Source organism: Carcharodon carcharias, chromosome 19 (genome assembly GCF_017639515.1).
Source record: "Carcharodon carcharias isolate sCarCar2 chromosome 19, sCarCar2.pri, whole genome shotgun sequence".
Taxonomy (NCBI): Eukaryota; Metazoa; Chordata; class Chondrichthyes; order Lamniformes; family Lamnidae; genus Carcharodon; species Carcharodon carcharias.
The window spans coordinates 52,129,865-52,155,507 of NC_054485.1; the positions used below are offsets into that span (position 1 = coordinate 52,129,865).

Consider the following 25,643-nt stretch of genomic DNA (forward strand, 5'->3'; position numbering starts at 1 on the left):
TGCACAAGAGTGTCCAAGTGTATGAGAGACAGTGTGCGAGTGCACGAGTCAGTGTGCAAGAGTGCGTGAGAAAGTGCACAAAAGTGAGTGCAAGTGTGAATGTGAAAGCGTGTGCGAGAGTGCATGAGAAAGTGTGCGAGAGCATGTGCATGAGTGTGCAAGAGAGTATGCGAGAGTGCACGTGCGAGAGAGAGTGTGCGTGAGAGCCTGAGTGTAGGCATGTGAGGGGCATGCGTGCGAGAGAGGATGTGCGACAGAGTGCACATGAGAACGTGTGCATGCAAGAGTGTGTGAGGATGAGTGCACGAGAGCGTGCACGCGCATGAGACTGTGTGCGAGAGTCTGAGTGCGCGTGTGAAAGTATGTGCGCGAGAGTCTGAGTGCACGCATGAGAAAGGGTGCGCGAGTGTGAAAGTGCATCACTCCAACCTTGTCAAGTGTTATTTATTCACAGAAGGTCACACAGAAAACGGGGAAGAGTTACAGACAGTACTGGAAAATAAAATGAACACAGAAAGCTATTGAAAGTCTCACTCAGTGCTGTCCAATGTCAACCACTAGTTAGCACTTGGAATCTAGATGTGGACAATTGCTCTGCTGATTAGAAAATAAAAATGAGTAATGACTACTGTCAATGGTCAAGTGATCTCAATACTCATTCGCACAGTATGTGAACTTTAACCTTCCTGTATGTATATTGGTAAGATAAATAGCAGAGTCTGAGCATTTTGAAGGTGCAAGTGCTTCTCTTCCTTAGTTACTGAACGGTGGTAGATGTTTGTGAAGTAAATGTATAGTGACCTATATTTACCAGATTGCATGAGAGGTGCCTTTTTACTAAATTAGTGCATGTGACTAAACTGTGTCACTAAACCATGCTTGTGCCTAGTCAGCGATTCGACAACAATGATTTAGATATCAGGTCCTGCCACCATGGAGGCATTAAGTCTGTTCCAGGATGATAGTGTGGAGAATAAGCATGGGAGTGAGTGAACAAGTGTCTGAGTGAGAGAACATATGTGTGGGTGAGTGAAAGAATGAGTGGGGTAAAAACAGATACACATCCCAGATCCTTTAACATCTCAGACACAGACTCAGTCTTTTGTGTACATTCTCTCTCACTCACTCAAACTCTCCCCTCCAAAGTTATAGTGTGTGAGTGTAAGAGTTAGAGTGAGTATGAGTGAGTGAATGTGTGTGATCGAGTGAGAGAATGAGTGTGAGAGCAAGTGAGAGAATGAGTGTGTGAGCGAGTGAAAGAATGAGTGCACATTTAGTGGGAGAAATAAACACACTGGATGTGTAGCAGACAGACAGAGAGAGACTGAAAGAGTCATAAGACCTTTCTTTTGAAGAGAAATTGAACTTGGATATCAGGGGTAGAAAGACAGACACTGTGAACTGATCCTCTACACCGGTTTATCATCACTGAGAGCATTGCGTCAGTTATTCCCTTCTCCCTCTCTGTGCCACACAAAATCCTGTCCCACCACAAGCACTGCTGCTCACATCTGGAGACTGGAAATTCAGGGAAGGTTTAGGTAGGATGGAGGGTGGGGCTGAGAGCAGGAAGAGAGCCAATCAGACGATGCAGTCATGCTGCTTCCTGCATAACACTGAGAGGTTTATTTACATTATTCACATACATTGTACCCAGCAGTTTATTATAATTTCAAGTTAAATAAGAACGTGATCACCAGTGATACAATAACCATTGCTCTGCCACACTCTCATCTGTCCGAGTGCCTTTTCCTCTTCTATGACTGTATTGAATTAGAGTGTCAGTTTTAATAAGGTGCACATTTGGGACAGCATCGTGTCAGCACGCTGTGTACAGTACAGGTGAAGGAAGGCTGTAGGAATGGTTGCGTCTTCCACAAGGTCACTCTATAATCTTCCAGGTTTTTTTTAACCTCCCGTCTCTTCATGTGGAAGTTACTTTTCCGTAAACACTTTTAAAACACTTAAAATAAAAACAACACAACAAAATAAAAGGAAGTGTTGCTCGGAGATGTGGGGATTTTGCAGTCCTTTAGAGGGTTGGCAATAAGACACCTCATTCTCGTTTCTTCCCCTGTTACTTGTGAGCTCCTGCAATCACTTCCAGATCCAACACTGAGTAGAAAGCCGTGCATGGTGGCTCAGGGAGGGGGCAAGGGAAAGGGGGAGCGGAGGGGAAGGGAAAGCGGAGGGGGGTAGGGGAAAGGGAAGGAAGGGGGAGGGGGAGGGAGGAGGGAAGAGGGGGGGGAGAGGGGGTGGGGAGGGGAGGGGGAGTGGGGGGAGGGGAGGGGGAGTGGGGGGAGGGGAGGGGGAGTGGGGGGGAGGAGAGGGGACGAGAGGGGGAGGGGGAGGGGACGAGAGGGGGAGGGGGAGGGGACGAGAGGGGGAGGGGGAGGGGACGAGAGGGGGAGGGGGAGGGGACGAGAGGGGGAGGGGGAGGGGACGAGAGGGGGAGGGGGAGGGGACGAGAGGGAGAGGGGGAGGGGACGAGAGGGAGAGGGGGAGGGGACGAGAGGGGGAGGGGGAGGGGACGAGAGGGGGAGGGGGAGGGGACGAGAGGGGGAGGGGGAGGGGACGAGAGGGGGAGGGGGAGGTTTCTCCCCTTAGGCCTTCAGAGGATTTCTGAAAAAAAAAATGGAAACTCATTAGCGATACAAACAAGTGCATGTGACAATGCTCTGCCCCAGCGAGGTGGGAGTGCAGTTAGCATGGGCCATGGGGAGTAGGGGGATGTCTGACACAGCAGAGAGAGCGGGGAACATGGAGGGAGGGAGAGAGATTGTTGTGACAACCTGGTTTGGAAACTGGTCCGAGTTGAACGGTCAGTACGCTGACTAACCCTCGGCTCACGGCCCAGTGTAGACCACTGCTTCACAGAGCAAACAGTAGCTTAGAAAGCAGCAAGAGACTGTGGGGCCCAGAGCCAGACTGAGTGTGTCTGCAGTGCTGTGCACCACCTCACAGGTTAAACTGCCCAATTCAGATTCTTTTCCACAATCCCTCACCAACATTTTAATAAGAGGATCAATGTTTCTCACCAACAACCCCCACGCTCCATCTCAACCCCCACAACTCAGACAGGAGTCGCCAGTCTGTACATTTCATTGAAGTAGATGCTGCTCCTGTCCAGCGTGTAAATAAATTAAACAATTTGCATCGATTCCATGGGTAAGGAAAGTTTTGTTTTCCCTGTGACTGACACTCGTCAGTTATCAGCTGCTGACATTTAGTCAACTTCAGTCAGCAATACAACAACAACCCCTTTCATACAACCCCCCCCACACACACCCCTCCCCCACACACACCCACACCCCCAGCCCCCCCCCAACACAAACAAAACAACTCCACACGCACCCTAAAAACCTTACACAGGGTCTCTCACACACAACACACTCATATAGCACTTCACTCTCTCTCACAATCACACAGCCACTATCTCTCTCACACACACTCACAGCCTCTCTCTCTCACACACAGGCATAACCCCCCAACTCAAATAGCCACTCTCTCACACACACCCCACCCCAGATAGCTGCTCCCTCTCACATAGACACATAGCCCCCAGCCCTCACACACAGGCATAGCCCCCCCCGCTCTCACACACAGGCATAGCCCCCCGCTCTCACACACAGGCATAGCCCCCCGCTCTCACACACACACTTACATAGCCTCTCTCTCACACTGGCATAGCCCCCCCGCTCTCACATACTCACATGGCCTCTCTCTCTCTCTCTCTCACACACTCACATAGCCCCCAATCTCTCTCTCACACAGCCTGACTCACTCTCTTTCTCACTCATAGTCCATCTCTCTTTCACACACACACCCGATCTCTCTCACAGGCACATATAGCTCCTTTTTCTCTCTCTCTCACACACAAACACATACAGCCTCTCTCTCACATGCACACAATACACTCACATAGCGCCTCACTCTCTCTCGCACTCTCATAGCCTCTCTCTCTCACACACACACACTCGCATAGCATCTCTCTCTCTCTCACAATCACATAGCACTCCCCTGACACATACACACCCTCTCTATCTCACACACATGCACTGATACAGCCTCTCCCTCTCTGGCACGCACTCACATAGCCTCTCTTTCTCTCTCCTACAATCCTATGAGCTGGAAATTCTACCTGACTGTTGCTCCAGTCGCTTTCCCATACCTGCTACATGCTGGGATTGAATTCCCGTTGTTTTCTTAATGAAGGAACTTCCCTCCTCAAATTCGATGATGGGATTGACTGGAATCTCATCGGCTGTCAGGTTGCTGAGACATTCTTTCTCCCTATTACTGTCCACAGTTTCCTTTAAACAGCCTGTGTGATTAGAGAGCTCGACGATCCCTTCAAAGTCCTGTGAGGCCACCTCCTTGGGACAAATCCCATTTTCCTGTTTGTTCGACTGGACTCCGTTGGTGAGGACAGCTTGTTGTTCGCAGTCATCTTCTTTTGAAGGTTCCCTGATGAGAAGAGGCTGGTTTTTAGTTTCCTCGCCCCAGTCATTCATCCTTCCCCCTCAATCACCTCCTCCGCTGCAATCACCCCATCACTCCACCCCCACCCCTCCCCACCATTCTAAGCTCAGTCTAAGTGTGATACTTTCCATTTCAAATTCCTTTCAGCACAGGATGGTACTGGGGCTGAAAGAATTAAATTACGAGGTGCGCTTGCTTGGCTAGGCTTGTATTTTCTTGAGTATAGACAAATGAGAGGAAATCTGAGGTGTTTGGATGATCAAAATATTTACAGTAACTATTTTCCCTGGTGGGAGGAGTCCAGAACAAGGGAGCGTAACCTTATCTATTCAGAGGTGATATCAGAAAACCCTTCTTCACAAAAGGTGGTGGGAATTTGGAACTCTACCCACCCCTCCCCCTCCACCCCACCCCCAAAAAACCTGTTGAGACTCAGGTGGGGGATGGGTCAATTGATTAAGATTAATAAGATTTTTGTTGGGTAGGGGTATCAGGGATTAGGGAGTAAAGCAGGGTAAATGGGGCTCAGATGGACATAGTGGTGGTATCAAAGGACTAGTAACCAGAGGCCCAGGCTAATGCTCTGGGGACATGGTGTAAATCCCACCACCTCAGCTGGTGGAATTTAAATTCAATTAATAAATCTGGAATTGGGAGACTATGACAGCTATCATCAATTATTGTACAAACACATCTGGTTCACTAACGCCCTTTAGGGAAGGAAATCTGCTATTCTTATCTGGTCTGGCCTACATATGATTCCAGACCCACAGCAATGTGGTTGACTCTTAATGGTCCCATCCCACCGCAGTTAGTATTAACCCAGCAACGGGCAGGTCTGTAACCATGTGGACAACAGGAATAGAAAATCCTGGCGGGTTGCTTGTCTTCTGGGGGAGATCCTCGTTCAAAGGCACTCGGTGCCTGATCGAGGGACACGGCATCAGAAAGGGGGGCCCCAGAGAACCTACCCTCAGCCCTTGTTGCCCACCAACAGCTCCGTAATCACTTACCTCCAGCTTGGGTCATTCTGTGAGCTTGGGCTTCTAGTGGGTGTAGTTCCAGTGGCAGCTACCACCTTGCCAGTGGCGCTGCTGAGCAAAAGAGCTGCAGCCATCTGACTGGCCAAGCAGCTCTCAGCGGGTGTGTCTTCCTCCCACCGCCCCCCCCCCCCAGGATCCTCATCATATGCAAGGCCTGCCCAGTGGCTTCTCAACTATCTGATTGGCTTGTGATTCAGTGGGCCTTCTCCAAAGGAGGCAACATGGGTCTCTCACCTGCTCTCCAGCTAGCTGACCTGCCACCTCCATAAAATTCCCCTGATATTTCCAGCTAAGGGGAGTTTAGAACTGGGGCCATAAACATCCAATAAATTAATAAATCCAATAGGGAATTCAGGAGCAACTTCCTTACCCAGAGTGTGGCTAGAATGTGGAGCACATTACTAGAGGCAGTGGCTGAGATGAATAACATTAAATAAGTGCCTGAGGAAGAAAGGAATAAAAGAATGCGTTGACAGAGCTCGATGATATAAGGTGGGAGGAGGAGGCTCATGTGCAGCATAATCACCGGCATTGACCTTTTGGGCTGTGTGGCCTGTTTCTGTGCTGTAAATTCTAGGTATGTAAGATACTGAACAAAGCAGCGAGTGTAGGGTCAATCAACAGCTCTGAAATGAAATGGAAGGTGCAAATGGAATTGACAACTCAGAGCTAAAAGATGGAGGGAATGTACAGGCAAGAGGAGGTGGAGCAGGCAGGTACTGAACCCCATTTCCACTGTCAAGTTACCAAGAACTTGAACTCCAAAGCTTCTGGTCTCAAGTCTTGCATTCAACTGACACTGGCTCTCCGATTGTCAGGATAAGATGAACAAACACGCTCTGTTGCCAAGACTATGGAAGTACAATCAGCAGATGGGAAGGACCTTCAGTCAGGTTAAATTGGAAGAATTGAACATTTGCCCATGGTAAAATATATGATATATTAAAAGTAAGGGAGTGTTGAATGATATCTTGTTACCTTGTCAGAAGTAGAATCACAAGGTGTTGGGTGTTGGAAAGGAAGCCAATCCTCACGGATTTTTAACTGGGTGATATTTTTAAAATGGATTCCAATTGCAAAACTCCTCATTAATGTTGAACAGATGTTGAATGAATACCCATACTGCTTCCAGCTCAGTTATCTTCTGCCGTGTAGGTGTACCAATGAAAAAGATGCCTTTGTTTTCAGACTTACCCTAGCTGTCCGGGCGGATGAGCCTGTGACGGACAGTCTGTGGCATTGACGGACAACTCACCAGCCTTCTGGTCAACTGGTGCCTCCCGCTGACCTTCAGTGGAATCAGTCTTCACACCATCAGGACCGGCTTCTGTGGAAACCAAAAGAGCCTTTCACAAATCAACACTGATTGGGTCACCTACTCCCTCCACCAGAGACAAGACACTAACTGCACAAAATGGGAGCAGCCCAGGCACTTCTGAATCAGGTTTGTAGCAGTATGTGCACTTTATTATCAAGGACAAGTGTTAAAGCTCAACTGCTCTAACTCTCATGGGCCAGTATCCATCTTTAATGTATTTCTCCTTCAACTGTCCATCTGACAAACTACTCACAGACATTTATCACTCCAAGCTAGGAAATTCCTCCTGGATAGCTTTAAAATTTATTTTTCATTCTTTTTACGTTTATATCATTTGACCTTTCTTAGTTCCGAAGTTGGACTCAAAACATTAACACTGTTTCTCTCTCCACAGATGCGGCCAGACCTGTTGAAATTTTCCAGCACTTTCTGTATTTATTTCAGATCTCCAGCCTCTGCAGTATTTCGCTTTTATTTGATCTTACTTCCCTATTTTAATCTAAAGTAATTTTCCATAACTGTATTATTTATGTTCTGTGTGTTGGTGAAGTGCCCTCTTGACTGTCTCTCCAGCCTATAGCTTCTCCTTCTCCCACCTTTGTCACTTAACCCCTTCATGCTCAGGGACATGGGAGTTACTAAGTAATAAAAGACCATTACTATCCAAGTAGTCACAATCAACCAACAATAATAGAGTTTTTGACTAATTAACCTCTAGAAATTAGTCTACAACAGGCATGAAGTGAGGAAAACCTCCAACAGATTCACTGTCACCTCTTCCCCCCAAACACGCTACACTTATCACGTGATGTTGAAATTTCTCCTCTACCATAACCCAAAAGGCTGAACATTTGCAGCCTTTCCCATGTATACATGTCCCTGTTTGTAGCGTATTGATGAGAACTAAACAAGCATTCCTCATATTGACCGAAGCACTGGATTGTGAAACCTCAAAATCGCCTTTAGAGAAGGTATTTTACTGATCGTAGAATCAGAGAGCAGAGGAGGCCGCAATTCAGCTCACCATGCCCATGCCTGCTCTTTGAATTTAAAAGAATTATCCAGTTAGTTCCACCCTGCTGCTCTTAGCCCCTAGTCCTGAAAATTTCTCCTTTGCGAGCATTTCTCCAACTCCCTTTTGAAAGTTACTTTCAAACCAGCTTCTGCCATCTTTTCAGGTGATGTTGGGATCCCAGTCTTTTTTTAAAAATTGATCAGCATATGCTCTGAAGCTGGAGGAGTGAACAATCTATTATCATGAGCAGTACCTTTCCAAATCCCTGTGTTCTTTGCATTCTATTCACTAGAAGCTTAGCTTGGACAAATCATGCCTAATATACAATAATGTGCACATCTATCAGGATTCAATTTCACTTTGCTCCATTTCTGCTCAGATTGCCGAAACATTCTGCAAATTGTGAATTGTACTCAACTGGCTTTCTGATCTTTCAATTTTAATATTAAAATTAACAAAGATATAATAGCCATCCAGCTTCCAAGCCATTTACATTTACAGATAAAAAACTGACAGTGGTTCATGTACTGATCTCTGCAAAACTTCACCAAACCCCAGCCCGGATCTGATGTTACAGCCTCGCCATGTCTGACATTACAATTCCCCATCTAGTTTGTCACTGTTACAGATCAAAAAGGTATCCTGTGTGTAGAGGTGGAAGTTGTGGATGTGATTCTTCCTGAATGCTTTGCATTTGTCTGCACAAAAGAGGGGGACAATGGAGACACTGTGGTCAAGGAGATGGAGTATGAAATCTTGGATCGGATTAACATAGAAAAGACATTTTTTTATATTCATTTGTGGGGTGTAGGCTTTGCTGGCTGGGCCAGCATTTATTGCTCATCTCTAATTGCCCTTGAGGTGGTGGTAAGCTACCTTCTTGAACTGTTGCAGTCCATGTGGTGTAGGTACATCCACAGTGCTGTTAGGGAGGGAGTTCCAGGATTTTGACCCAGTAACAGTGAAGGAACGGCGAAATATTTCCAAGTCAGGATGGTGAGTGATTTGGAGGGGAATTTGCAGGTCATGGTGTGAAGGAGTTTAGCACCTTTGGAAGTAGAGAAAATGCCAGGCCAGGATGAAATATATCCCTGACTGGTAAGAGAAGGAAGGGAGAAAATAGTAGCGGCTCTGACCATCATTTCGCAAGCTTCTGGTTACATGAGTGGCGCTGGAGGTCTGCTAACATTGTACTGTTGTTTAAAGAGAGAGGAAGGGATAGACTGAGTCAGTCAGCATAGCCTGGGTGGTGGGCAAATTATAGGAAAAATTTCTGAGACACAGTATAAATAGTCATTCAGAAAATCAAGATTAAGCAAGAACATACAACATGGGCTTGTTAAGGGAAGGTCATGTGTGACTAAATTGATTGAATTTTTTGAAGAGGTAACAAGGAGGGTCCATGAGGGTAGATCGATTTTAGCAAAGCCTGAAAAGGTTCTTGATGGCAGATTGATCAGAAAAGTAAAAGATCATGTGATTTGAGGGAAAGTAGCAAGATGGATCCAAAATTGGCTCAATGGCAGGAAGCAAAGTGTTATGTTTAATGGGTGTTTTGTGACCAGGAGGCTGTTTCCAGTGGGATTCTGCAGACCTTAGTTCTTGGTCCCTTGCTTTTCAATGATTTAGACTTAAATGTAGCCGGCAAGATTATGGAACTTGCAGATGATACAAAGACTGGCTGTGCGGTTGATAGTGAGGAAGAGAGCTGCAGACTGTAGGGAGATATTAATAGGCTGGTCAGATGGGCAGAAAAATGGCAAATGGAATTTCAACAGGGAGAAGTGTGAAGTAATGCAATGGGGAAGGCAAAAAAGGCAGAGTAGTACACAAATGGCACAATATTGAGAAGTGTAGAAGAACAGAGGAACCTTGGAGTTCATCTCCACAGATCCTTGAAGGTGCATGGACAGGTAGATAAGGTGGTTAAGAAGGACCAAGAAAGAGGTTCTGTTAAGTGAGTATGAGCAGCTAGGAGCTAAATTAAAAAGCAGAATCACAAAGGTAACAATCTCTGAATTAACACCTGAGCCACGAGCAAATTGGCACAGGGTAAATAAGCTCAGGGAGTTGAATGTGCGGCTCAAAGATTGGTGTAGGAGACATAGAGGTAGCACTGGAGGAGCCTCAGCCCTTCCACCTGTCCAACAGGTTTGAGTTTCTCACAGCTTGTGTGGACAAGAGCACAGACTGCAAGGACAATGAGAAAACTGACTATGGCACCATGGTGCAAGAGGCCATTCGAGTGGGGGAAGTAAAAAGGAATGTATTTGTAGTAAGGGGCAGTATGGTTAGGAGGATAGATATTGTTCTCTGCAGCCAAGCGTGAGAGTCCTGAAGATTATGCAGTCTTCCCAATGCCAGGATTAAACACATCTCCTCAGGATTGGAGAGAAATTTAGAGTGAGAGGAGAAGGATTCAGTTGTCACAGTCCACATGGGCACATTGACAGGACTAAGAAAGAGATTCTGTTGAGGGAATACGAGCAGCTAGGAGCTAAATTAAAAAGCAGAACCACAAATTAACACCTGGATTAACACCTGAGCCACAAGCAAATTGGCACAGGGTAAATAAGATAAGTGAGTTGAATGCGAGGCTCAAAGATTGGTGTAGGAGAAATGGAGGTTGCATCATTGGGATGGCCTTCACCTGAACCACACCGAGACCAGTGAGCTGGCAAACTGTAAAATTAGGGCTGTGGTGAGGGCGTAAAACTAAATTGCAGGCTCAGGTGGTGCGCGGGGAGCGGGGTGGGGTGGGTGGGAGGGGAGTACAGATTCATGTGAGGGGAAATTTGGAAAGTTGAGGAGAAAAGACAAGACAAGACAATAGTACAGGGTAATAATATGGTTAATGATAATCAGAGTGTGACAGAAAGGGCAATTAGGGATGGGCAATAAATGATGGCCTAGCCAGTGACACTCACATCCCAAGAATGAATTAAAACAAACAGAATTAAAGGCTCTTTATCTGAATGCACACAACATTTGGGACAAGATAGAAGAAATAATAGTGCAAATAGAAACAAATGACTATTTTATGATAGCCATTACAGAGATATGAGAAAGAATATGCAAGGGTATTTAAAATTTTGGAAGGACAGGAGGAACGGAAATGGAGAGATAACTCTTCTAGTAAGGGTGAGATCAGTACACTGGTGAGAAATGATCCAGGTTCAGAGGATCAAGATGTAGAATCAGTATGGGTGGAGATAAAAAAAAGCAAAGGAAAGAAGTCACTGGTGGGAGTAGTTTAAAGGTCTCCTAACAGTAGCTACACTGTACGAGAGTATAAATCAAGAAATAATGGGGACTTGTAAGAAAGATACTGCAATAATCATAGAAGATTTTAATCTTCATATAGGGTAGCCTAATTGAATTTGCAAAGGTAGCCTGGAGTGTATTCAGGAGTTTCTTAGAACAATGCATTCTGGAACCGACCCCAGGGAACAAGCTACTATAGACATAGGAATGTGTAATGAGACAGGATTAATTAATGACCTCATAGTAAAGGATCTAGTAGGTAAGATTTGAGGGTGAAAAGTGTGGGTGTGAAACTAGAGTCTCAACCTTAAATAAAGACAATTATAAGGCTGTGAAGGCAGAATGGCTTGGGAAAATAGGTTAACAGGTAAGATGATAGAGAAGCAGTGGCAGACATTTATATTTCATAATTCTTGACACAGCTATATTCTATTGAGAAAAAAAGATCTATGAGAATATTGCACCATCCATGGCTAACTAAGAAAATTAAGGATGGTCTCAAATTAAAAGAAAAAATGTGCAATGCTGTAAAGATTAGTGGTAGCCCAGAAGCTTGGGAAACTTTTAGAAACCTGCAAAGGATGATGACAAAAAAGGAGGAAATTAGATGATGAGTGAAAATTAGCAAGAAATATGAAAACAGACAATTAAAGTTCCTACAAGTATATAAAAAGGAAAAGAATAGCTAAAATGAGCATTGGTCCTTTAGAGGATGAGACTGGGGAATTAAAATGGGAAACAAGGAAGACTTTGAACAATTATTTTGTATATGTCCTCACAAATACAGCAGACACAAAAAGCATCCCAAGAATAGTACAATATCAAGAGTCAACAAGGAGGGAGGAACTTTAAAAAAAAATCACTATCACTGGAGAAAAAGTACGAGGAAATCTAATGGAACGAAAGACGGACACCTGATGGATGACATCCTAGGGTCTTAAAAGAAGTGGTTGTAAAGATAGTGGATGCATTGGTTGTAATCTTCCAAAATTCCCTACATTCTGGAAAGATCCTAGCGGATTGGAAAACTGCAAATGTGACACCTCTATTCAAGAAAGGAGGGAGACAGAAAGCAGGGAACTACAGATCAGTTAACCGAACGCCTATCATTGGGAAAATGTTAGAATTCATTATTAAGGGAGGTTATTTTGGAAAATCATTATACAATCAGGCAGTCAACATGGTTTGGTGAAAAGGAAATTGTGCTTGAAAAACTTATTAGAGCTCTTTGAGGATGTAACAAGTTGGGTGGATAAAGGGGAAATAGTAGATGTAATGTATTTGGATTTCCAAACGGCATTTGATAAGGTGCCACATAAAAGGTCACTGCACAAGATAAGAGCTCATGGTGTTGGGGGTGATATATTAGCATGGATAGAGGGCTGGCTAACTAACAGGAAACAGAGTGTTGGAATAAATGGGTAATTCTCAGGTTGGCAAACTGTAACAAGTGAAACGCCACGGGCATCAGTGCTAGGACCTCAACCACTTACGATATATGTTAATGACTTGGATGAACAGTCCAATTGTATTGTAGCCATATTTGCAGATGATACAAAGCTTGTTAGGAAAATAAGTTGTGAGGAGGAAACAAAGAATCTGCAAAGGGATTATAGATAGGTTAAGTGAGTGGGCAAAAATTTGGCAGATGGAGTATAATGTGGGAAAATGTGAGTTTGTCCACTTTGACAGAAAGAATCTAAAAGCACAATATTATTCAAATGGAGGTAGACTGCAGAACACTGCAGTTCAGAGGGATTTGGGTGTCCTTGTACAAAATTACAAAAAGTTAACATGAAAGTACAGCAAATAAAAGGAACATTGGACTTAATTGCAAGTGAAATGGAACATAAAAGTAGGGAAGTCCTGCTACAACTTAACAGGGATTTGGTGAGACCACTCCTAGCGTTCAGTGTACAGTTTTAGTCTCCTTATGTAAGAAGATACGTATTTGCATTGGAAGCAGTTCAGAGAAGGTTCACTAGACTGATTCCTGGGATGAAGGGTTTGTTTTATCAGAAAAGGATGAACAGGGTTGGGCCTATACTCACTGGAGTTTAGAGGAATGGAAGGTGATCTTATTGAAACATAACATTTTGAGGGGACTTGACTGCGTAGATAATGAGAGGATGTTTCCCCTCATGGGGGAATCTAGAACAAGGAGGCACAGTTTAAAAATAAGGGGTCTCCCATTTAATATGGAGATGAGGAGGAATTTCTTCTCTCAGATGGTCGTTAGGCTATGGAATTCTCTTCCACAGAGAGCAATGGAGGCTTGGTCGTTGAATCTGTTTAAGGCTGAGGTAGATGGATTTTTAATCAACAAGGGAGCTGAGGGTTATGGATGATAGGCAAGAAAGTGGTGTGAAGACCATGAGTAAATCAGCCATGATTTTACTGAATGGGAGGAACAGGTTCGATGGGCCAAATGGCCTACTCTTGCTCCTATTTCTTATGATTTTATTCTTACGATCTTATGACTATAGGAAGGATATTATTGCACAGTGGGTACAAAGAAGATTTGTGGGGATGTTGCCACGAATGGGAAAAATTAGGTATGAGGAAAGATTAGAGTTGTTTTGTTTGGAGCAGAGGAGAAGTTGAAGGGAGATTTAATTGAGGTGTATAAAATTCTAAGAGTTCTAGATAGAGTGAATAGGAAGGACCTATTAGCCCAGGCAGAGAGGTCAGTAACCTGGGGACAGAGATTTGAAGTACAAATGCTAAGGGTGCTGGAAATCAGAAAGAAAAACAGACAAAGCAGGTCAGGCAGTGTTTGTGGAGACAGAAACGGAATTAACGCTTGAGGTCTGTGATCTTACATCAGAAAGTTCCAACGAAAGGTGCACCTGAAATATTAACTCTGTTTTTCTCTCTCCACAGATGCAACTCTCATTCTTCACAGGATTTAAAATAACTGGGCTGAAGGATTAGATGGGATTGGAACTTTTTCACCCAAAGGGTAGCGGGGGTCTGGAACTCATTGCTTGAAAGGATGGTAGAAGCTCTTGTCATATAAAAGATGTTTGAATGGACACTTGAAATGCCATAACCTACAGGGCAAGGGTCCAAGAGCTGGAAAGTGGGATCAGGCTGAATACTTCTTTATTAGGCAACACAGATGCAATGGGCTGAATGGCCTCCTTCTATGCCACAAATTTTCTCTGTTCCTTAGTTTTTTTCCATGTTACTCCTTGCCCTGGTATGGAATTGCAAGCTACCTTCCGTACTGTCTGCATTATTTCTCTCACGAGTATTCCTTGCTTCCTGTTTTTGAAAACATTTTAATCCAATCCCATGTTCTATCCTATATTCCTGTGGATTTGAATTTAATTAGATGTCTTTCATGTGGAACTTCATCAAAAGCATTTTGAGACTTCACATAAACTAGGCAATGTGAGTTCCAAGAGGAGTCAAAAGATAATACCCAGGCAAGGCCCTCCTTTATAAATCCATGCTGCGATTTCGTAACATGAGTGAACACAATTCATTAATAGGTTATAACTCCAAACACCAGTTTTTGTGCCCAAGTTCATAATTTTACTCTTTCTGATTAAGTTCCTATATTTTGTTTTGCTTCCTGATTGGTTATTTTCAGCTTCATAATTCTTCCACTCACTAATCACCTTTGTAAGCTACATTGGAATACTTTGTAGCATTAGGGCTCCACACTAAAAGAAGGATTTTGAGGCTATAGGGAGGGCATGGATGCTGCAGAGTGAGAAAAAATTCAGATACAAAGGAAGACTTGACAGATTGGGGCAGTGTCATTAGAACATGGAGATTATGAAGTAACTTGACAGAGTGCTAAAAATTCTGAATGAATGGTACAGAATAGATAGAAACAGGCTGTTTCTATGATTAAGAGAATCCAGAATCAGAGAAAATCGATGTAAGGTTAAGAAGTTTGGGACATGGAGTAGGAGAATCTTTTTAATGAGGAGCGTAATAATGAAGCAGAGATCATGTCAACATTGAAGAATTGGTTACAGTATTAAAAGAAAAAAAGGGTATAAATGAGATATGGGAACCAGGTGGGCAGTTCGAATAGTACTTGTGGAGGGGATGGTGGGTGGGATAAGCACTGCACAGCCTATTTGTGTGTAATTTCTCTGTAACATTACAAAAAACTGGTCAAGAAAAACTCCACATGCTGCAGTGCAATTGAACACATTAAAGAGGGAGTGTCAAAGTGTGGGCAAAGTGAGAGAAAGGGATCGCATGGGGAGACTTGGAGAGAGTGCACATGGGGAAGAGAGACAGATCAGTGAAAAGAGAGGGAGAGAGAGAGAGAGAAAAAGAGGAGACTGAGTGCACCAGCTCACATGAGGAAGTGAGAGGGGGTGTGTGCATGAGAGAGAGCGGGAATAGGAAGAAGAGGAAGAGAGTGCATGTGTGTATATGTATGCGTGCACTCGCACACGAGGGAGCCTGAACAAGGCAATGTCTTTTGTCTCTCATGAACCGTTTCTAGCGATAGGTGTGGAGCCCCGAGCCCCTTCAGGCTGGAGCAGAAGGGAGAGGAGGTCAACTGTATTGTTGGGAGTAAGAGGTGAGGTATGTTGGCCACCAGCATTCTGAAACAGCCATTTCAAGAATGGAGGGGCTGGAGAGTATAATTCTATATATTCTTGGACAGGTCGCAAGAAACACTTTGAACAGGAAGTCATGGCCTTGCGCTTTCCTTCCCCTTTGAGCCCAGTTACACAAAGCAGCATCAGCAGTGAAGGGTTGGGGGACCAGAGGTCAATGCTGGATGACAGTAAAAGTCCCTTAAATAATCCAACTGCCTAACAAAATCGATGGCTAAACAAGCTGCTCATCTTCCTCATCATTCAGGTTCTGAAATTATTCAATTAGTGCGTAGTATTTTCAACTCCGCCCCCAGCGGTACCCAACTCTGCGTTACAGGATTCTCCCCAAGTCTCTCCACATCTTTCCAATCATGCACATTTCCCCATCGCTGTCCATTCTTCCCATCTTACCCAGTATCTTTGCCTTTGTGTCCTTGTCATTTGGCTCCCCATCAGCAGTTGATTTTCTGTCATCTTTCTACAGGAAAAAAACATGGACAAAAAATCTCAATCTGCATTGAACCACACAGAAAAACAGAAACCCTATCACTGGGAGGGCAGAGAGAGCCAGAGGCAACCCTCTCCACCAATCAGCCATGAGAACAAGGGCGATGGTAGTGAGTGGCAACTGGCTCCGCCAATCAGTCATGAGGACAGCACTGACAGACATCAGCAACTATTTCCACCAATCAGCCACAAAAAGAAGAGTGGTAACAGTCATCGGCAACTGACTCCACCAATCAGCCATCAGGAAAGCAGCGAAGGCTGTTGTGAAGTGTCTCCACCAATCAGCCACCACCAACAGCGCAACAACAGCCATCAGCAAATGTCTCCACCAATCAGCCACCACCAACAGCGCAACAACAGCCATCAGCAAATGTCTCCACCAATCAGCCACCACCAACAGCGCAACAATAGCCATCAACAAATGTCTCCACCAATCAGCCACCACCAACAGCGCAACAACAGCCATCAACAACTGTCTCTACCAATCAGCCACCACCAACAGCGCAACAATAGCCATCAACAAATGTCTCCACCAATCAGCCACCACCAACAGTGCAACAATAGCCATCGGCAAATGTCTCCACCAATCAGCCACCACCAACAGAGCAGCCACAGCCATCGGCAAATGTCTCCACCAAATAGCCGCCACCAGAACAACGATAGCCAGTGGCAAATGTCTCCACCATTCAGCCAGCACCTACAGAGCAGCGATAGCCAATGGCAAACGTCTCCACCAATCAGCCGCCACCAACAGAGCTGCCATAGCTGTCGGCAAACGTTTCCACCAATCAGCCGCCACAAGCAGTGCAGTGTTAGTTGTCAACAAGTAGTTCCCCTCAGCAACAGTCAAAGTAAGCACCAAGAAACCTGTCAGCATAAGAACGGACAAGTCTGCAAAGCCTGCCTGGACAAAGAAGCAATCCCCATCAAAATCGAGCTCCGCCGACAAAAGCACCCCATCAATATCTGGATAAAGCCAACTGGCAGCACTAGTGGGGTAGCAGCACCAATCACCATCTCCATACGCCGTATGGTCAGTCCAGAGAATGGGAACACAAACCAATCATGACACAAAGAGGACTGACAGCCATCATACACAAACCAATCAGATCCACACACTGTGCAAAAGAAAAATGATAGTGATCCTTCAGTTAAAAAAAATTGAAGCAAAAATGTTCTTCTCTCATTGTTACACTGACACTGCTCGTGGTTTCCCCAGAAACACAGGAACAGAAGTGAGCCATTGTTCCACCATTCATTTTGATTGTGCTTGATCTCTGTATCTCAGCTCCAACTACATGCTATGGTTCCTGAACCCTTAATGGGCTTTCCTGCCAATCTCAGTATTCCCATATTCCATTGATTCCCCAGCCTTAGCAGCTTATTCATGGAGAAATTCCAGATTTCCACTAGCTTTTGTGTGAAGAGGTTCCTGAGTTCATCCTGGAACAGCTTAGCTGCCCCCTTGTTTTAACCCGCCACCCATCCCTACCAGAGCTAGTTTCTCTTCATCTACCCTTGTTTAATCATCATTTAGAACACCCTTAATATTCTCTCCCCGATAAAAGAAAGATTTGCATTTATATAGCAAATATAGCCTCTCATTGCCACAGAGTGTCCTAAAGTGCATTATTGCCAATGAAACACTTTTGAAATGTAGTCACTGTTCTAATGTGGCAAACATGGCAGCCAACTTGCGCACAGCAATGTGTTAATGATTAGACAATCTGTTTTTGAAATGCTGATTGAGGGATAAATATTGACCAGGATACTGGGGATAAGTTCCTCGCTCTGCTTTGAAATAATGCCACTTTGAGGCAGGAGGTGAGGCCTTAAGTTTAACATCTCATCTGAAAGACAGTACTTCTGACAGCGCTCCCTCAGTGCTGTATCAGAGTGTCAGCCTTAATTTTGTCCTCAAGTGGGACTTGAGCCCAAAAGCTTCTGACTAAGAGGCAAGAATGCTGCCAACTAAGTCGCAGCAGACGCCGACAGGAGGACCAAGGACAAACAAGCCTGGTCTATAAGACCTGTCCTGGTAATTTAATCCTTTTGAACTGTGCTGCGCTCCCCCAAAGGTCAATATATCCTTCCTGATATGTGATTTCCAAAATGGAAGACAATATTTGGAATGGGGTCTAACCAAAGCTCGGTATAGCTGTGACATAAACTCCACCTTTGTTTTCCAACCCTCATGCATTAGGAACCAACATTCCATTAGACATTTTATTTTTTTTTGTACTTGTCCACTAGTCTTTAGTGATTTCTGTGGTTGGACCCTAACTACTCATCTACAGCTCCTGATTTCTCGCCATTGAAAAAATACTCTACTTATTTTGTGCCCAAAGTGAATGACCTCACATTGAACTCCCTCCGCTGTAAGTCTTCTCCCTCCGATTCTCTTTTCATTTTAACTGGGAAGTCTGGTGGATTCCCCATCTTGTACCAGCTTTTCTTCTCCTCTTCCTCTACTTTTGCTCACCATTTTCAAGTCGGTGGCAACTTTACGACAAATAAGGGATTTCATTGGCTCAGAACTAACCTAAGAGGATACTTTCCAACCAATCAAAACTCCAACCCCAGGCCAGCTGTTTCAGCTTAGGCAATTTTGTCTGCATACTCAACGCATCAAACACACACATTACGGTAACTTTATGGAGATAAATGTACCAAGTGATGTACATAGAAGATTTCAGTAGTAATTTAATCTAGAGTGAGATGTACCTTTTCCAGACAATCAGTTCTCCTGGTCCTTTTCATAATCTGTTCCAGGCGCTGCAGAAAAGGTGAAAGGAAATAAAACGTTATGAAAGGCTGAGGAAGATAAAATTATTTCCCCTCAATTTGGTCTACTGACCAAAATATCGCCAAGCACCTCCAGCCACAGCCTGTGGACAGGGGCTAGCTACTTGAATATATCCCATAACAGTGCTGCTCACTTCACTGATGAGGGATCACATCAATCTGTTTGCATTCAAACACAAGCCTCAAAAGTTAGGGAGACATATTCTGTGAACCAATTGCATCTCCTCCATCCCCACAAACACCATCACCCCTCCTCCCCAACCCCAATCCTTAATGTGGCACTACTGAGCTCCATTGTTGAACAAATCTTTTGCTCTACTGTTCTCAGTCCTGCCTCACCAAAACATGCTATGTTTCATACACCTTGCGTGTCATCCTCTTTCATGGGTAGGTTTTAGGCTGGTGGTGCCACAGGGTGTTGGAGTGCCAAAACACAGTGCCCCATCTCAGCTCTCGCTGCATGTGAGAGGTTCATCATTGTGTATAGACACTGGAGGAAAAGTGAGGAGGGAGGGACATCCCTGACACCATACAATGTTCTTCAAACAACTTTCATAGCATTCTACCTCTACAACATTGTTTTTAGGATATGGGCCATACTGGCAAGGTTGTACTTGTTGCCCATGCCCCTCCTCTCGAGCAATGCTTTGAGGGCATTGAGAGTCAATCACACAATGTCCATGTAAGGTCACTGCATGCAGTTGACAGATCTCTTCCTGGAAGGACATCGGTGAACCAGTTGAGTTCTTCAAAAGTGTTGAGCAGCTTTTATAGATATTATCTGGTATTAGTCCACAAATGACCAGATTTGTTGAATTCAATTTCATAACTTGCTTTGGTGGGACCCGTTATGTTTGGGTGGCTCCTCTGGTATGGTAGCCGCTCGGCTACCAATAACTGGTAGGTGGCCATTGATAGATCCAGGCAACAGGCAGTCATGGGGGGTCATTCAACCCAAGTGCCAGTCTCTCTTCCACTGTTGCATTGGTGCCTGGTTGTCCTTGGAGAGGGAGCACATTGTCTGCTGGTACATTTGAGGCCTTCTACAACTAGTGGGTACTGGGTGATGGGGTCAGGGGAGTTGGAGTGTATCCTCACCTCTGGGTTTTGATTTGTTAAGTTTTCTTTTGTTATAGTTAATTAGTGGTGCCTCTTTTAGCAGGGGGCACTTGTTACATCTTTTAATTAGTTGAAACATCCAATTGGTTGAAGATGAAAGAGGTAGGCTATCATCACCATGGCAACATGGTAATGGAGCAGTTGCTAGTGACCACGCTCATGGAGAAGAGTTACCTTCTTCCTCTCTAACCGCTCCTGCTCTTCCTTCTGGAAATGTCTTTCTCGTTCTAGTCGCTGTTTCTCAGCCTCCTCGCGTGCTCGAGCCTCTGCCTCTTCTCTCTTTGGGAAGAATCACCAGTGATGTTAATTCCATTAAGAGAAATTGCTTCAATTTTCTCCAAATTCCTCACAATTACAGCCAAATTCCCTCATCACCCCATCCCGATTTTACACTGTGGCCTAGGTGGCCCTAGCACCGTTACAATTGGATCTTCCAATTGGTGAATGCACTGCTTGGTGAAGTAATGATTAATATAGGCAAGGAGGTGATGACACTCAGGGAGGTTCAAGATAAAAGAACACGTGTGATACAACTCTGAACCATCACTTACACCTTGCTGCCATTTTTACAGTAGCAGATTGCAGGCCTGGGGCTGCTCGAGAGGAGGGACATCTCATTATAATATTATAACCAGACTCCCAAATACAGCTAGGAGCATGATTTTGATTTAATACTGGCTGGCTGAGTTTCCCAGAGTCCAGGAGACCCAGTTAAATGGAGATAGGAGCAGCTTGAACAAGCAGCTAGGTGTTTTCTCATAGTCCTGCTCATGAGTCACAAAGAAGTAAGAGAGCTGCCGCAGCCACTCCAGCAAATCTTCTGTTGTGATCAGCCGCCACCAACTCACATCATACCATCAAGCATGTGATCCAGAGCTTCCTGCCCTGTGATCTCTCCCAGTCTCCCCTCCCCTCTTCATTACCAATACCACAACCCACCCCTACCATCCCTGCCAACACTCAATCTGCCTTGGCTGCCAAAGACTCTCCCCAACATACACCCCGAGACCTTCTTTCTCAGGATCTCATTCCCCTTGCAGCCTCTCTCTGGCCAGCTACCTGACGGGAAAAGGAGGATCTCCACATTCTTGGATTTCCCCCAGCCTCCTCCCTACAAGCACGGTTCCCTACTCCCTCACTGTAAATATTGTAGTCTTTGTGAGAGATCGAATGTAGCTCCAACCACCAATGAACCAGGTTTAACACTCTGTTTCTGGATTCACACAGGGAAGGCCAATTGGCTGGATGTTCTAGAAACAGTGCTTGCTGAATATGTATCCCAATAGTCAGTACCTTCAGGGGAGAAGCAGGGACTATAAGCTTGGTCAAGGCAAGAGAAACTGTAGCTTAATATGTCTATAAGCTTCAGAGTTCTGAGTCATCAGGAGTCATCTCACTTTACCTCAATACTTCACTTTTCCAGTCATGTTCCAGATACAATCGCTTATTTGGGTCTCAAGGTCCTGATTTTCTGCTATGTCACAAAGAAAACTAATTCTGACTTTGAATTCTAAGCTGCACCTTCACAGCAACATATAATAATGTAAAACTCTTTTAAGTTTGAAAGTAGTATAGTTCATTCTGAAACTAGAGTCTTAAATCTGAACAAAGGAGATTACGAAGGTGTGAGGGGCATGTTGGCTATAGTGGTTTGGGAAAATATATGAAAAGATTTGACGGTAGACAGGCAATGGCTAGTATTTGAAGTATTATTACATGGTCTACAACAAACAAATATTCCTCTAAGACACAAAAACCCAACTGGAGAGCTGAAGCAACCATGGCTAACAAAAGAAGTTAAAGATTACATTAAATCAAAGTAAGTGGCATTTAAGATTGCCAGAAAAAGTGGTAAGCCTGAGGATTGGGAACAGTTTCGAATCCAGCAAAGGATGACCAAGAAACTTATAAAGAAAGGGAAAAGAGAATATGAATGCAAGACAGCCAGAAACAAAGGCGGAAATCTTCTTTAGATATGTGAAAGGGAAAGGAATAGCAAGGACAAATGAGGGTCCATTACAGGCAGAGGCAGGAGAATTTATAATGGAGAACAGGGAAATGGCAGAGAAGCTAAACAATTACTTTGTGTCTGTTTTCACGGAGGAAGATACAGAAAATCTCCCAGAAATACCAGGGAACCAAGGGAATTGTAAAAATAAGGAGCTGAAAGAAATTATTAATAGAAGCGGTACTCGAAAAATTAATTGGATTGAAAGTTGATAAATCCTCGGACCAGGCAAGCTACATCCCAAAGTGTTGAAGGAGGTGCCTATAGAGAATGTGGATGGATTGGTGATTATCTTTCAAAATTCTATAGATTCTGGAGAGGTTCCTGCAGACTGGAAAGTAGCAAATGTAAGCCCACTATATAAGGAGGCAGGGAGAGAGAAAACTGGGAACTGTGGACCTGTTAGTTTGATGTCAGTAGTAGGGAAAATGTTAGAATCCATTATAAAAGATGTGATAACTGATCACTTGGAAAATAATGATACGAGTGGGCAGAGTCAACATGGATTTATGAAAGGGAAATCATGTTTGACAAACCTGTTGGAGTTTTTTGAGGATGTTACTTGTAGCGTAGATAAAGGATGTGGTGGATTTGGATTTTGAGAAGGCTCTTGATAAGCAACCACACAAGAGGTTAGTAGTCAAAATTAGAGCACATAGGGTTGGAGGTAATATTTGGATTGAGAATTGTTTAACAGACAGAAAACACAGAGTAGAAATAAACAGGTCATTCTCAGGTTGGCAGGCTGTTACTAGTGGGGTACCACAAGGGTCAGTGCTGGGGCCACAGCTGTTCACAATTTATAGAAATGATTTGGATGTGGGGACCAAATGTAATATTGCCAAATTTGCAGATGAAATAAAACTAGGTGTGAATGTGAGTTGTGAGGAGGATGCAAGGAGGCTTCACAGGGACTTGGATAGGCTAAATGAACGGGCAAGAACATGGCAAATGGAGTTTCATGTGAGTAAGAGCGAAGTTATCTACTTTACTATAATATTCCACTTTGATAGAAAAAACAGAAAGGCAGAGTATTTATTAAATGGTGCGAGGTTGGGAAGAGCGATGTCCAAAGGGAGTTGAGTGTCCTTGCTCATGAGGCACTAAAAGCTAGCATGCAGGTGCAGCAAGTAATTAGGCAGTCAAATGGTATGTTGGCCTTCATCACAAGGGGCTTTGAGTACAGGAGTAAAGATGTCTTGCTGCAATTGTGTAGAACCTTGGTGAGAACGTTCCTGGACTATTGTGTACAGTTTTGGACTATTGTGTACAGTCTCTTTATCTAAGGAAGGGTATACTTGTCATATAGGGATACGTTGGAAGTTCACCAGATGAATCCCTGGGATGGTGGGATTGTCCTATGAGGAGAAATTGAGGAAACTGGGCCTGTACTCTCCAGAGTTTCAAAGAGTGAGGGGTGATCTCATTGAAGCTTACAATCTTCTTATATGGTGCGACAGGGTAGATGTGGATAGGATGTTTCCCCTGGCTGGGGAGTCTAGAACCAGGGGACACACTCTCAGAATAAGGGGCAGACCATTTAAGAATGAGACGAGGAGGAATTTCTTCACTCAGAGGGTAGTGAGTCTTTGGAATTCTCTACCTCAGGGGGCTGTGGAAGCTCAATCATTGAGCATGTTCAAGACAGAAACTGATAGATTTCAGGATACTAATGACAGCAAGGGATATGGGGTTAGTGCGGGAAAGTGGCATTGAGGTAGATGATCATCAATGATATAATTAAATGGTGGCGCAGGCTTGAGGGGTCGAATGGCCTACGCCTTATCCTATGTTCCTATATTGCCAGATTATGGAATAGATGGAGGTGAAGGATTTGTAGTTGTGTTTTATCCAAATCCACACTGCTGCCCCAACCTGTTTTTGCAGGCGTTCCATTTCTTCGCGCTCTGCTTCAGCCTCTCTCCATCGACACTCTTCTTCCTGAAGCCGCTGTTCTTCTTCCTTTCTCCGGTTTTCTTCCTCTAGTCGAAGAGCCTCGGCCACGCGCTGGGCTTTCTCTTCAGCCTTTCTACGGGCCATTTCCTCTTTCATCAGCCTAAATGGAACAGAGCGAATAGTTCACCTTCAGGTGAAGGGAGTTACATTCTGGTTTCCCAGGACTCTAACTAAAAGTGCTAGAGGGATGGGGATGTGAATCGAATAAAAAGATGCATCAGCCTGATAAACTAATAGTCCCAGGATTTCTGAAGGCACAATTGAAGGAATTTACACCCTGTGGGTTGCTTTGTCTGGCAGATAAGCAATTGGGTTCCAGTGTGCCAAATTATTTTTATTTGACGTCTTCAGCCAGCACAGAGGAGACCTTTACCTCACCGGTCCAGGCCAAGGTCTCAAGATGAAAAGACATCATGTTTATCGAAAATACTCAGACTCAGTGTGGCGGGCAGAGTGTATCTCCACTGACCTCAGACCCAGAGTGTGCAAGGGCAGAGTGCACCTCCCCTGACCCCGAGCCCACAGTGTAAAAGGGCAGAGTGCACCTCCGCTGACCCCAAGTGTAAAAGGGCAGAGTGTTAACCCACGAAACCCCAGATGCAGAGTGTGAGGAGCAGTGTTCACCCGCTAAACCCATACCAATGTGTTAAAGGACAATGTGTTAACTCAGTAAATCCAACACCCACCTCTTCTTCTCTTCTTGTTCCTTTCTCTCCTGCTCCTCCCGCTCCCTCTGCTCTCTGGCCAGTCGACGTTTCTCTGTGAGGACTCTCACGGCCTCCTCTGGGTCCATAGTGCCTGCTATTGTTTTAGCAGGTGAACCTAAAACACAAAACAGGTACACCTTAAAAAGCCATAATAGCAGCATCGGACGTCCTTGGGAAGTCCTAAATGTATCACAGCCAATCAATTGCTTTTGAATTGCAGTTTCTTTTGCTATGCAGTCAAGTGTGGGAACCACAACCACCTTCCCTTGTGTCCAGCATATCTCCACCAGCAGGAGGATTTTACCTTTGACCCCAATTGACCTCTGTTCTGCCCTTTGGTACCATGTTGCTGCCTGAATGCTGAACACAGATACTCTTAACAGGATTGCAGAATGTTTGGACAATAACAGGCTTGGGTTGTGCAATGTCCCAATACCTTCTCCAGCAAAGCTGAACCAACAAATCTCACACATGCACTCATTGTGGATGACACTTTCTAATAAGGCAGAGAAAAATTTGGGCTCCAGTTGGCATTTTAAAGGAACACTATGCCAATACAAAAAGCTCCAATGGAAAATGGCTTGTCTATTTATTTTTCCTGAAGCTGTTGTCTCTTTAAATGCCCTTATTTTGTATTTTTTGTTGTTGTCCTATTCTACAACACAAGTATATGTCTTTACCATTGTGCAGGGACAGGGAGCAGCTCCTGAAACAGCCTCCCACATATACTGCAAATAGAGACACACTTCTTGAAGGAGCCACTCATGACAGCAGTCGGAACTCGCCACAAGAGGTGATGCAGCTCGCCGCTTGTGAAAGTTGAGTTTCTTTGTATGGCTCTATTT

The 25,643-nt window shown here is 44.5% G+C and overlaps 1 protein-coding gene across 2 annotated transcripts in view; it reads right to left on the reverse strand.

The window, feature by feature from the left end:
• Positions 1–2,536: 2,536 nt before the first annotated feature.
• The window catches only part of map7d1a (MAP7 domain containing 1a), a 155,022-nt gene continuing 131,915 nt past the window's right edge, over positions 2,537–25,643 (reverse strand). For both annotated transcript variants that reach the window (XM_041212134.1, XM_041212135.1), the window contains 8 exons: positions 24,778–24,913; positions 24,011–24,191; positions 20,302–20,406; positions 18,928–18,978; positions 16,108–16,174; positions 6,720–6,852; positions 4,172–4,467; positions 2,537–2,622 (listed from right to left, as the gene is read on the reverse strand). In XM_041212134.1, coding sequence (XP_041068068.1) covers positions 2,612–2,622; positions 4,172–4,467; positions 6,720–6,852; positions 16,108–16,174; positions 18,928–18,978; positions 20,302–20,406; positions 24,011–24,191; positions 24,778–24,913 — 980 coding nt within the window. In that variant the 3' untranslated portion in view covers positions 2,537–2,611. The remainder of the gene's footprint in view (positions 2,623–4,171; positions 4,468–6,719; positions 6,853–16,107; positions 16,175–18,927; positions 18,979–20,301; positions 20,407–24,010; positions 24,192–24,777; positions 24,914–25,643) is intronic.